At 31.2% G+C, this 14,991-nt stretch overlaps 1 protein-coding gene across 7 annotated transcripts in view; it reads right to left on the minus strand.

Annotated features, from left to right (window-relative positions):
* Positions 1-14,991, minus strand: part of USP15 (ubiquitin specific peptidase 15) — a 158,238-nt gene that overhangs the window by 66,586 nt on the left and 76,661 nt on the right. For 6 of the 7 annotated variants that reach the window (XR_002770399.2, XM_003770826.4, XM_012550414.3 and 3 more), the window contains one exon: positions 4,066-4,152. The exons of the other annotated variant lie outside the window; for it this stretch is intronic. Coding sequence is in view for 5 of the 6 variants with exons in the window: in XM_003770826.4 (XP_003770874.1) it covers positions 4,066-4,152 (87 nt within the window). In the remaining variant the exon portion in view is untranslated. The remainder of the gene's footprint in view (positions 1-4,065; positions 4,153-14,991) is intronic. 7 annotated transcript variants of the gene reach the window in all.

Consider the following 14,991-nt stretch of genomic DNA (forward strand, 5'->3'; position numbering starts at 1 on the left):
CTTAAATAATGAAAACAAGTTGGCATAATATCCATTAAAAGAAATTTGTTATGCTAATGTTTTAAGTAAATTTAAATCGTGTTACATTCTTATTACTAAACATTAAAATACAGGTTTCTAGGCATGGCATAAAAATACATATCTGCATTTTATAGGGTTAATTTAATAGAAACTGAAACTATATCTTTGTTATAACAATATAATGACATTTCAGTAGTTACAACCCACAATTTATGGGGAAAAATATGCACAAATGTACACACATGCTTTCTCATGCATTCTCTCTCTCAAAACACAAGTAAAAAAAAGAAAGCAGTCTCACACACATGCAAAAAAAAAAAAGTAAAGAAAAATAAAAAGAAAGTACACAGCCTCACTACACAAGTATATATTCAGATATGTACCCTTCTCTATACATAAGTGGTGTATGTATCAGAATTCTTTTTTGGTGGCTAAGTAATCAATCAAGTCTATCAGAAAATGAACAAAATACATTTCCTAAGAGTTTAGGTAAGAGATAAATGTTAGGCTGTTTTGGTGACAAGCTAAGAATTGCTTCCCGAGATAGCAGGGGATGGCCTATATGATTAAATCAAATCATTTCACTTATGATACAATGACAATAAAACTTTTGAAAGCCCCAAATGATGTTACACTCCCTAAAGCAAATTACATTAAATCATTTATAAAACATTCTGTGACTTTAGCACTACTTTTTAAAAAATTAATCTTTACTATGCTATATAACTGCCATTCATCTTTTCTTATTATAACACCCTAAAAGCCAGTCTCCTTCATAAAAGGTAATTTTATTTTGCACAATTTCCAACAAATTCAATAGTAAATTGAGTGGACTGCATGTAAAAAAGAAAAAAAAAAAAGACTGTTTTAGGATATTGCTAGCTTTATACAACAGTAGAATATTAAAATTAGTTTTTGTAAAGTTGATCCCTATTTTCCTCAATGGTGCTTGAAATAATTTTAGGCATTTTATCTTTATTTCATCAATTTTCAATTGGCAGAACTCTTCAGCTTTGTTTTTTTCCTGTCATATAAACGTGCATTCTTAAAAAAAAAAAAACCCACAAGATTTATCTGCATCAAATATTCTTGCTTAAAAAACTTTTAAAAAACCCAAAACTTCATAATTTATATAAAAATTATTACAAGTAATGATTCTAAAATTTAAAATTTTTTTTTAATAACACTCAAAATGGCACAATTATGAGGGCTTTCCCAAATGGATGAAGAGGATTCTTAAAGAGAAGAACCTTTTACTTTTTACTTTTGATGGGCAACTTCCTTGAATGAGAAAGATGCTATAAAAGCCCTTTATGGAATGAATGCAAATTAAAGATAAAGGAAACTTTACAGATGAACCAATCTAATATCCATCCATCAATCTCCACATCTGTCCTCCGCTCACCTATTTATTTATTTTTTTACAGATTTAAGAATAAAACAAAACAAACCAAACCAAGACACAAGTAGTTTAAGTACCCCCAAAAATCTTTAATGCAAGAAGTTTAAGTGACTAAAACCAGGCTCAATAAAAGTCTCTTGAATCCTAGGAACGGGGTTTTTTTTTTTTTTTTTACTTATACCACAATGTGTTTATACAGGATGATTAAAAGTCTTAGTGAATTTTTTAATCTTAAAATTTTAATAGCAAATTCACTGATTTAAACTTAAAATTGCACTACAGCTTTTAGAAACTTTTGTATTTCAAATTTCTACATTCACTAAAAAAGTTTCACATGTGGATGGGAAAAGTCTTTCTTTATTAAGAGTGCAGCAATAGTTATATGACATTTACTGTCTTTTTAAGTAAATAGGAGTCAGAAGACGAAAGAACTACAGAGTAGAGGAAAAGGAAATTAGTTTTAAACTAAGAAATTAAGTTTTAAAAAATATTAAGAGCATTCCTCTAATAATTGGAAATTGGCATTTCTTTTTGTTAAATAATGATAGTAATTAACGGATCAGTCAAAAAAAATATAAAGTTCATTAAAGGTGGAGGAATACATTTTGGAGAAGGTAGAGTTCAAATGCTATATCAAAAGAAAAAAAGTTCTGGCCACATATTTACAATTCTTTTTTGCCCTATCATTAAATTTTTCTAAAATAATCAAATATTTATATTACATATACATATCAGTATATTATGTGACTTGCAACTGATTATTCATAATTCAAGATGGCAAATTTTTAAACCACAATATTGAATCACTTATAGAATTTTACAAGACTGATCACACACACACAGAAAATTATCACACACATTCATTTTAGCACACAATCTAAACATGCTAACATTGAGTGACACTTAATAACTGGCTAATGAATTGCTATCTGGAACTTCATTTATGCATTTAGTATTAAAGAGTTACCCTTAAATGACTTAATATTGACATGTTTATATCAACCTGAACCTGAAGTTCTATTCCTCACTGCTATATGATTTCAAAAACTGAAGAGTGGATCAAGAAAATACTATAGGCAAATAATTTTAAATATTTATGATGTAATTTCTACTTAAAATTTCTCTATGCAAAAAAAACTCTGATTCAGCACTGCTTAATTAACACATAATAGTAAGAGTTACAAAATATGGAAACATGCTTCTATGCATGAAAATTTAAACAGTGGTAGTCATGAGAATTTTATTAAAATTCCCTTCTAACAAAATTACCTGCAATGATAAATCTTAAATATATAACAAAAATACTAAAAGGAGTTTCCAAAATAATCCAATCATTACAGTAATATGTTATCATGTTGTGATTTATCTGACTGTGAAAATCATTTTCATCATGAGGGAACTCAAGATATAAACTTTAAAAATACTGCTCCTTATTAAGCACATAAGCTATACTAATCTCTAATTAACAGTTAGGAAACTAGTTCACCATTTCATTATGTAAATTAAATACATATTTACAACATCAAGTTAAATAGCATGTACTTTAATTTTTTAGTATTAATATTAATAATATTTAATACTGAAGAGCATCAAGGAAAAAATTACTTCTAATAAAAGCACTATTTACTAGAAGCTATGGTCCAAAATATGTGTATTTTACTATATTTTGTCTAAATTATTCTGCTACATACCAATTCGACAAAACATACGGAATAATTTAATGCAAAAACTATCAGCAGAAACAGGTTGAGTTCCTTTGAATTTGCTTAGCTTTACTTGACATGTAAGGTAATTAAATATTGTGTACTGTAACTAAAGTTAACTTAGCATATACATAATATTATGCTCAGATGAGAGACTATAAAGCAGGGGGCCTCAAACTTTTTAAATAGGGGGGCCAGTTCACTGTCCCTCAGACTGTTGGAGGGCTGGACTATAGTAAAAACAAAACCTTTGTTTTGTGGGCCTTTAAATAAAGAAACTTCATAGCCCTGGGTGAGGGGGACAATTGTCCTCAGCTGCTGCATCTGACCCACAGGCTGTAGTTTGAGGACTCCTGCTATAAATGATAAAAATCCTTAAGTTTTTTTTCCCAGAATTGGATCCCTCTAATACCAAACAATACAACTGCAACTTTTAGTTTGTATCATTATAACACATATGCTAATCCAAATGTCTTAAGAAAATATGCACTATTAGTCATGGATAAATATAAAATAAATTATAAGGTAACTCACCTAAAAGTTTTCTAACATTATGGATCATTATTTATTGTTCACATCAAAAATATATTTCTTTTTAATAATTTGAGCCATAACCTTTAATCACTGGTGTTGGAAACATCAAATTCTAAAGAAACTTTATTATATTTGACATATCTCTTTTAGATCAGAATTCAAATTAATTATACACATATATGTAATATATGTATATAAGTATATCTGCTAAATTAAGTGTAAGTTTATAAGCATACATGATTGCTCATTTTATAATGAGCAATGATGAAATGCTAACCAATAATTTAGAGAAACTCAGTTTTAATGCAAAAAATTATTCAACCTGAATTCTAGATAGGATTTATTTTCTGCAACCAGAAGGGAGTGATTCAATTAAACAAACAGTTCTTAAGATACATTGCTTACTTTCTGTTGTTGATGTTGTTATAATTATTTGATAGAGATGAAGGAGAGATCTTTGGTAAAGTTGAAAAATTGGATGCACCTGGGGACCTTTAAAAATATGAAAATGTTAAATTAGATAAAGATGCTAAATTCTGAAATTAATCATGAAATAAAGAAAAGAACAGATGCCAATGTATGTAACAAATGAATGTTGAAAAACAAGTTATGAGCAAAAACCACTAAATATCAATTGGTTTCCAAATTCAAAATGCATTCTTCACATAAAATTTAAACTCATAGCAAAAAAGTGAACATTTTTTGTTTAATTAGTCAAATTAAACAAGCAACATCATTCTTTTGATTATTTTATTAAATAAAATGTATCTCTTTTCTAAAAATTAAACATTTACTACAAAACATTTTGTTGCCAATGTTCCATTGATTGAAATATTTAAATTATTTAGGATAGTAGTCTCTTCTCATGAGTTAATCCAGAATAGCATTACATAGTAAGAAGCCAAGAATCCAATTGTTCACAAAGTCACTCAAACAATAAACTCTTAATAATAGAAAGAATACAGAAAAAGCATGAATAATAAATCCCAAAGATAATACACAAAGAATTTTTTGGTCAAGAAATTCAAAGCTGATTAATATTACAAGTATATAATAATAATAATAAACTTAGTAAATTCAGATAATCTTGAACCATTTAGAGTTTTTCAACATTTTATTTGGTGTCATTTAGTGCCACTCAGTGGCAGTCTGGTGAAGCCTAAGTATGGACCCTTTCTTGGATGATGTTTTAAAATGCATTTTAAAAATACATAGGATTACAGAGGAAACCAATTATATTGAAATTATCTGTTTTAGAAAACAAGTTCACTGATCCCAAGTAAAGAACCCTTGGTTTAATACAACACAGATGAAGAAAGATGCTTATGGAGATAGTAATTTGCCCCAAAGCCACCCAACTATTAAATAGCTAAGGTAGGATTCAAAGTAGGAGCAGGGCAGGCTCCTACTGCCCTGCAATGTTCTAGTGGTAATTCTTAAATTTGTTATCTACAGCAATTTAATCAGTTAATTTCTCCTATAATTTGGTTTACACTATTAATTTATTTGGCAAGTTCCTTTCCCACTAACAGTGTAAAACTAAACTTCAGTACAATAGCAACATTATCACAAATTTCAAATTTGGGAGGATCAAATGAAAATGGAAAAGGCTCAATTTTATTTTTATATTTTAATTTTGATCTACTCACAATTTCTCTATAAGATAAACATGAACTAAGATATACCCTTAATCCTATAGAGAATTTTAGCAGCAATCTCACGGATTCAAACTTTCAAAGTACAAAAGTACCCTCAATGTTCTATTTTGTGGCTAAATTCATATAAATTCTTTTGCTGACCATCAGACATTTGCTATATTTATCAACATGCAGTAAAAATAGTGTTTAACAGGAATAGGTAAAACTGATAAGTTGTTTTTGTAGGCTTTATAAAATTTAAGTATCTACCTACCTATTTATTCCCACAATTTTTGAAAATATCTTTTTATGCTGCTACTCAGGCATTTCTAACAAAATAAAGGGTTACCTGCATGGTATTGATGGGGTTAACAGACTAACTTGAGCCTGATAACAATTTGCTGAATTGAATTTGGAGTTAAATGCTTTCCTTCAGTAACCCCAAATTGAGCTACAGACCTAGAATACATGCAGGAAATTGTGAATCCACGATCAACAATTTTAGACTATTTAGAGGGGGTTGTAATATGATAAACCAGTTTATCCACTTATTATGTGGTTTTCTTTTTATAGATCTTGCCCACATTCTGCATATTACCCTGCTTATTAATAACCTCCATTGTTAAATAGACAAGATAGCTTTGAAATGTCAGTGTAGGTATGGGAAATTAGAAGAGATGAACTATATAGTCATATTGCAATAATGAAAAAGTGGTTTGTCTACATGGATTTTAATAGCTACTAGTGTTCCTTACTTCCTTTTTCACTTTTACCAATTAAAGATTATACTGTATCCAAAACTAATTTATCCAGTAGACATACCATAGTTATTATTCAAAAATCAATCTGTGAAATTAGATAAATGCCAGTTGAATGAATTTTGAAGAAAGTACACCAGAATTTGTAATATTAGACAAACTCTAATACAAAGTTTAAAAAGATGGTAGATGTTATTTGTCATTAATGTTTTCACACTAATTGCTATTAACAAGTACAATATTTTTAGTATTTAAAAAAAAGGTACCAAGTATTATTCTAAATTGAGTTTTTTTTTTTTATTCTAAGCTATGGCAAGAAAGGTTATACATGTCATTAGAAAACTAAAATTTAGTATCAATAAATAAAACATTCTCTTATGGACAACACTTACTGGTCATACATGACTCCTTCAAGAGAAACTAATTTTAAAATATCTGAAATTTTATTTACCATTCCGAATACCTACTTCTGTGCTCTACTTTTTTTTTTTTGGAGAGGATAAGAGGAATTTGGTATGGGGAATTCTAGATATGGAAATTCCTTTTACCAATACAAAAGAATAGCTTTTTGACACTTAATAGTATAGAGAACTGCTAACTGACTTGGTCACACACTTATGGTACATGTTTAAGGTAGGACTTTAAAATTCTGATCTTCCTGACCTTTATGCACATTACCACTCTGAACACAAAAATATTTTTTGCCTATTGAACATGGACTTGCACAGTGAATGATATGATTATTATATTTATTTTAAATTTACTTACATTTATATTAAATATATGACCATAAGGCCATTAGACATTTTTTACTTCCTCATACTACTTACATTACACATACCCTCCCCCCCACAGTAAAGCTTTTTTCCACCCAGAAATTGATTTACAAATTCAAACTTAAATGTTCTCCCAGTTTGAAATAATTTTTTCCTCTTCATTTAACAATGAAGGTTCTTGACAGAAACTTGAAAAGTACTGCTGAGTAATAATGAAGTTTCATATATCAAGGTTAAATTAAAAAAAAAAAAAAAAGAAATATATATATATATATAGCTAGCTAAAATTGCATGTATGTATGTATGTGTGTATGCTAATATAGAGCCATTACCCCTCCAACTTTGCTTTTGACTTTCTGTATTTTGTCATGATTTCTCAGTTGCTGTCTCACTCAGAAGGTTCCCTCAGCACCTATGGCTCTTCATCCTGGAACATTCCTTGTCATGCTACGTCCCTTCTCTCATTGCTGAACTCCTTCCTGAATCTCAATTAGCAGGTAGGGGTGGAGGACCCTAAACTGGCCAATTTTCATTCTCCTCCTGACTGTTTCTGACTTTTTGTACTTATAGGGTACCTACCCTCCCTTTTCTGTATTGTCTCCCCCATTAGATTGTAAGCTCCTTGAGAGAAGAAAACTATCTTTGCTTTTTGAGGTTTTTTTTGGTAGCCTTAGCACTTAGCATGGTGCAGGCACATAGTAGATAATAAATTTTTAGTGAATCGAATTCAATTGTTGCTTGTATTTGTATCTTTCCTATAGCACTGAGCACACCATCTGGGACATATTAAGCATTTAATAAATGCTTGTTTCCTTGCCATACAAGCCTTCTTTCCTAAAATAGCAAACAAACCTCTTTTCTTTATACATTAATATGCCATTTTCATTTTTTTAAAGAAAGGTTAGACTACTCAAGTACAAAGAAGGTAGAAAACAAGTTAACAATGAATAATAAGCAGATGATATAAAAAGCTCTCATGAATAAAGTCAAGCATACTGAAACTTCACTATAATATTTGCTTCAAAATCGATTTAGGCATAAAAAGAATGTACAATTACTTAAATAACAAAAAAGACTTATTTATAATGTAGTTTCAGCTTAAGGCACGGTGATCCTATTGCTGTCTCACTCTACTTCTGTCTCATTCTACTTCTCTATTTACTTTCACTGTAAAATTTTTTGACTGAGTGATGTATACCTTTTTTCTTTTAATGAGATATTTATTCCTCCTTAAACTGTGACAATTTGGCATTCACTTTCACCTTTTTACTTAAAGTTGAACAATGAAATACATGCATGATCTCTCAAAGACCTAAGCCATAGGCTTCTTTCATTATTTAATTGTTTTGCTACATTTGTGAGTGCTGACTACTTTTAGGACATTCTTTTGCCCAAAAGCCTTCAATAATCCCATATTTCCTACAAAACTGCTCTGCCTAATAATTTCATGGTGTATCATCATCTGACACCTTTTTTTACCCCTTCACTTCTAATTCATGCAACTTCTCTCCATTACATGATTGAGGGGAAAGGATCTACCCTGCCATCCCTTAAGAAGGTCATTCATTGTCCAGCTTATATACCTTTATTCACATTAATATAAGCCTGGAATGTTATTCCCTTTAAACTGTTGACTCTTCAGTAACTCAAATACCATTTCCTCCAAGAAGCAATAAACTTAAAAACTTCAAATGCATTTTACATTGGTGAGGTAATCCACAAACTGTTTCATGAAAATTAAATTTATTTATTATCTACTGGAAAGATGAGGGCAGGTTTTCTGGGATCCACATAGAAGAAAGGGGAAGCTGAGGGAAGCACTAACAACTAAGGGAATCAGGAAAGGCCTTTGGTAGAAGATGGTACTTGAGCTGAGCCTTACAGACAGGAGGCTGAGGTGAGGAAGAAAACATTTCAGACAAGGGGAATGACTTATGAAAAGGGAGGGAGACAATAATAAGACTAATTTGGCTGGAATGTACAGCCAAAAAAAAATGTTTGGAAGTATGTATTTCTGGAAGCAATTAGTAGATGCCTAAATGATCATAGCAGCACTGTGAAACATTTTTGTAATATCTTTACCACAGACAAATGCTTATCTGGCATTTAATCATATAAGAGACTTGTATGGTTAAATTCTCAGTGTTTGTCTCTTCAATGAAACAGTAAAATCCATGTAGATTTTAGAGCAATGAGGCTCTGCACATAGATGCATAAAAATAAATATGCTGAGTTATCTGAGCCCCAGCATGGATAGCATTATAGTAAAGTTCTAATATGTAAGCACAATGATAAAATTCCACTTAATAAAAAGAATGAAGAAAGCATATTAAAAAAAAAAAAGATTCATGAAAATTTTCACTTAAACAATTATAGCATGGTTAGTCAAACAATTCAGAAAGTTATACCCATGCATTAATATATTGAAACTAGCCAATATTTACTTATTTAAAGCTATGACTCTTTTTGAAAGAACAGTTCATATTTTATTATTACACATTTGTATATTATTTTAAAATATATATATAACATTATATAAATATATTATGTTATATAAAATATAATAACTACTTACAAATGGTTGCCTAGAAAACACCAAGTGGGGTCATGTAGTCAAACCCAACTGAAAAACTACTAAGCAACACCATCTATGAATAGGTCACAATAATAGGCATTGGTTATAGTTTGCTTGTTGATAAATGATTTAAAAATCCCAGGTGTGTTGAAATATGATTTGAATATGTAAATTTATGTGTGTATATTTGTTTACACTCATGTAAAAATAAAAGAAAATGAACATTAGAGACTCTTTTTATTCTTTAATGTTTTATTTCTTGATTGTCAGTCTGATCAGATTGAAAACAAGGGAAGTGAGACATAACAGTGAGGCTGGAATCAGATTGTAAGCAGCTTGAAATGTCAGAAGAATTTATATTTGATGCTATAGGCATTAAGAAGCTAATGGAGTTTAACTGAGCATGAAGTGACATGGTCTGACCTGTGCTTTAGAAAACTCACTTTGAATAGATGGGAGAAGAGAGAAACTTGAGAAGAAAGTATTAACTAGGAGGCTGATGTAATAGTTCAGGGTGAGAGGTGATGAGGTTCTACATCAGAGTGAGACTGATGGTTATGTGACTGTAGAGAAGAGGATGCATACAACAGATGGAGATTAAAGCTGACAATGCTTGAAGTTGTTAGTTTAGTAATTGATTTAACAGATTTTGTTAGTTTTATTCCATTTATAATATTTCCAGTTCTTCTAAGAACAAAGAATCCAGAGATAATTAGTACAAAAATTCATCAAGAATTTCTTTTATAGGCATTCTCCCCTCACCCCCAATCCTCATAACCGATGCTTAACGAACTTTAATGAGAGTAAATAAACGATCTTTAAAAGCAACATATTGAACTTATGAGTAGCTCTAATTGTTATAGAGTTAGTCCTCATATTAAACCTAAATAGTCATGTCTATAGCTTCTAACCCCTGTTGCCAGTTCTGCCTTTGGGACTAAGCAGAATAAAGGGTAAATGTTCTTCTAAAATGACAGTCATTCAGTTATTTGAAAATAAGTTATTGAGTCCCAACTATTCTTCTTTGCTCCATTCTAAAAATTTCTAATTCCAAAAAGGCATATTCTTCAATTCCTCTTACAATCCTGGTTTCTCTTTGACGTGCTCCTGTTCTTGACCTTTTTCCTAAAATACAGTACCCAATACTAAGTATATTATTATAGATGTGGTCTGACATGTTAATGAACATCACACATGTATATGTGTGTATGTATACTAATATATGTACTTTCTTAAATTGGTATTTGTTATATATTTTGAATACCTTCCTGATGTTCTAGTGGGGACATTATAATATTCTCTTTTGTATTGCTTTTCTGTTTTTCTTTTTGCTTATTTTGTTTCTGTAAATAAAATAATTTGGGGGAAAAGAAATTTTAATTCAAACACACACACACACACACACACACACACACACACACACTCACTCACCTAAATTATTGATCTAAATGTGGAAAAACATAGGGTTCAAGGTAAGATCCATGAAGCATCTTACCAGAGATCTCCCTCCAAGTTGTTATCAAAAAAGAGCTATCATTAATTTGGTCTCATATGACCTCTTCTTAATGAAGTCATTAAAGAAGATAAAATGGCTTTTAGTAATCAGAGGTTTCCCAAATCAATCTTTTACTGTTTTTTAAAACTTTCTCAAGATAAGTTATGCTCTCTGATATGTAGTTGGTTGCTCCCTTTAGTACTACAATCCCTTTACAATTAAAAATTGCTCTTTTCTGCTTGTACCCTCTTTCATCCTCTGCAATCCTTTTTAAATGACCAGTAATGGATCAACAATCCTATCTGTCAATTTTTAAAGAATTATAGGATATCTGGGTTCTGATAATTTGAACTTAACTGAGGGCAGCATGATGCTGATTACCTTATCACTTAATCTTAGATTTCTACACCCTTCTAACTACTTTCATTCTTCATTCCTAGTCCAAAAAGGATCTTCTTTGGAAAATAAGTAAAGTGAGTTGTTTTTTAAACCTTTTCATCACAATCCATTAATTACCCTAATCTCCCTGAGCATCAATTCTAGCCAAGAAAAAGCTTTTGCTTGTAATAAATGTTAAAATACCTTTTGTTTTTATGTTATCCTTACCACAAATCACAAGCATTATCTGATTTTGAGCTTTAGCTCAAACAGTTAGCTGAAACAGTGCTTACAGAACTGTGTTATTCTTTTATAGAGACCTGATGCAAGAAAAAATAAAACAGAGCCCTGACTGTTCTTTTAAAGCCCAGTTTGGTTTTTCTCCAGTACTGCTAAATTTATGCAAATATACTGAGGTACACAACAATTTTGTTTTTGCTCCCTGACAAAAACTGTTTTCATCCTGAAACTCTTAGATAACAAGGTGAATAAGGTCACTGAAATGCAAACATCACAGTGGCAGGGAGCTTCCTCTTTCAATATAATATATAAGGTTATGAGGTCATCTACTCTCATCTCTTCATTTTACAAATGATAAAACTCAAAGAGATCAAGCAACTTGCCCAAGTGCAAGTAGGTACTAAGTGGCAGAGGTAAGATCTGAATTCATGTTTCTGACTCTTTAAGTTTAGCTCTTTTCAATGTAGTATTCAGACTTTGACTTATCTCAAGGGTGTTAGTATGTCTCCTAATCTCAGAAAGTCAATTCTCTCTAATTATAGGGTCTTGACCCTAGTTCAGGTCATCATTTCCTTAGTATCTTGGGATTTATATATACATTTAACTATACATATTACATATATATATATAAAACATATACACACACACACCATATATTAACAAACAGTTGCAAACACTCAAACATCCTGAAGGTGAAATCAAAGATCACACTGAGATAGGATTTGAACTCAGGTCTTTCTGACCTAAAGCTCTAGGCATCTCACAAAACTGCTTTTTTTTTTTTTTTTTTTTTTAAAATACTGTTGCTCTTTCAATCTTCCACTATTTTCAACTGTCAGATTTACAAATAAGTGTAAGTTTTAAATCAGCACTCCCCTTGCCAGATTTATTAGATCTATTTTGCTAAAATATATAGTGTTTGCTAGTTAGGGCAGGTTCAAGGCTTTTTTCAGTTTCCTGATGGTAATGATTATTAATATTCCTTAGGAATTCCTATTGTCAATATCCTTTTTTTTTTTTTTAAATAGCAACTATTTAAATAAGTCAGGTTGGAGCTTCAATAAATCTATTTTTTTATTTTCTTGTGACTAGGTATCAATTTTGATCTTTGCTCTAAGAAGAGAATAATTTGACAGTAACAAAGACAGCTTTTTTGGCAGTAGTTATTTCCATTCTATTAAGTAAGTTAATTTCATTTATGAGGTATTTAAATGCTTGCCACATCTAGAGCCTACTTATTCTCTTCTGGAAGAGAAATGTCAATTATACAGAGGTTTAAGGACTTTAGCCCTTCCTTCATATTTCTTTTTTCTTAACATAGTTTTTATTGTCCTCCACTGCAACTATCTGTATTGAAATTACTGAATGATGTATATTTTGATGTCTTCTTTTTTGGTGGGAAGATGGAAGTGAGGGGAGGTGGTGCTAAGTTATTATAGAATTTTTCTTTCTTTTCATTGTAACAGATGTTGTACCATATGGTACATTTATCTTCATAGTAGTCTTTTTCAAATGTTTACCACCAACAAAAACTACAAGTCGATTAAATGTCCCATCAAATTGGTGTCTATTCTGCCTTTGGATGTACCAGAAAATCAACTCTGCAACTCCTTTAATTTACTTTTCTGGAAGAATCGAGTGCTATCTCCTCATTTGACTGCTATATGCCTTTGCCTTCTGGCTTAGTTAACAAAAACATCCCGTTTATTATGATTCAATTCAATCAGTAATAAATTTACCTATTAATCACCTTTTGGGGTAGGGAATATATGAGTTATGAAGAACATTCAAGAGGCCCTCATAGAATGATACCCAGAGTGTCAAAGGGTAAAAGGGAGAAAGACTGAGAAGACACGAGAAGCAGGACAGCAATTAAGAGAAGACACGAGAAGCAGGACAGCAATTAAGAGGATCTCTAAACACGGCCTACTTTGGGGTTGAAGAGGTACTGTTAAGAGCAATGTTTCCAGGCATGAGTAGCTAACTAAGGTTAGACCTGGAAAGGTAGGGAAATGAGATAGTTTTCCATTCTATCCAGAAAATGCCAAATCAGAGTGTAGGCTATGCATGCAGCTGTAACATATTCTGTGGTGTGTGTATGTGTATGTATGTATATATATATGTATATGTGTGTTTATGTATGTGTATATATATATATATCAATAAGTATTTACTATATGTCTATTATTTGCTGTGTACTGTGCAAGGTATTAGGGAAAGGGACAGGAATCTGACAGTGATTTCACTGATACTAAGAACTCCAGCATAAGGAAATTCCCTCTACTGAGAGGCAAAATGACTTGCCCAGGAACCCACAGCCAGACACTAGATGCTATGGATAAAAATGGAACTGTCCCTGCTCTCAAGGAGGGTATATACATATAAGTACATATTAAATATATACAAGCTAAATTGTGGGATGGAAAAACAGGACGACCTGGAGTGATCAGTTAGGGCTTTTGTTAGAAAGTGGCGCTTAAAATGAGATTTTCAAGAAAATAAATTGCTCTAAAGGGAAGCAGTCAGAAGAAAGTACAAGGGAAGGTGGGACATTTTAGCCATGGGAGCAAAAGCACAGAGGTAGGACACAGGAATGTCTCAAATGAGAAACAGGATAGTAAATTTATCTCAATCAAAGGGATAACTTTTAATTAAGTTGTAAAGATAGATTTAAGCCAGAGTATGAAGGGCTTGGAAGGTGGATTAGCATTACTTAACCTTAGAGATAATAAGAAGCCATTAGAGTATGCCAGTGATATATCTGATTTGATCTTTTGCAAAATCTTTTTGGCAAATGAAGGTGGATTGGATTGGAGACAGATTTGAGATAGGGAGACCAATTAGAAAGCTGTTGCAATCAATTAAGCAACACACATTTATTAATTGCCAATTCTGTGTCATGTGTACTGATAGGAACTCTTTTTTTGTAGCGAGAAACAACTGAAAACTAAGGAACTGACCCATCAATTGGGAAGTGATTGTCACAAGAAATAATGTAGGGTACTTACAACATAATATCAATATTGTAAAAACAAATAATTTTGACCTTGAGAGATCTAATCAATACAATTATGTACTGTTTCCTGAATGCTGAAGAATGACATCCACCTTCTGAAATAGAGGTGATGAAGTAATTATACAGAAAGAAATACACATTTCTGAATAGGAACAATGTGGAAATTTGTTTTGCTTAATTAGGCTTATTTGTTACAAGGTTTTTTGTTTTTTGTGTTTTTCATTTTTCTTTTTCAGCAAGGGAAGAACTAGGAAAAAAAAAATTAATTTGGAAGTTTTCCAGTGAACCCAAAGTAACTAACAAGTGATGTTATAGATGTAATCTCTGTATTAATATATGGGATGGATTAGATAAATTCTGATTACTACTATAGGCTTTTGGTTGGTATCCCTTCCTCAAGTCTCTTCTCTTATCTAATATCAAGTAGATTTTTAAAAAGAGGAGGGTGTGACCACA

The sequence above is a fragment of the Sarcophilus harrisii genome, chromosome 5 (assembly GCF_902635505.1).
Source record: "Sarcophilus harrisii chromosome 5, mSarHar1.11, whole genome shotgun sequence".
Taxonomy (NCBI): domain Eukaryota; kingdom Metazoa; phylum Chordata; class Mammalia; order Dasyuromorphia; family Dasyuridae; genus Sarcophilus; species Sarcophilus harrisii.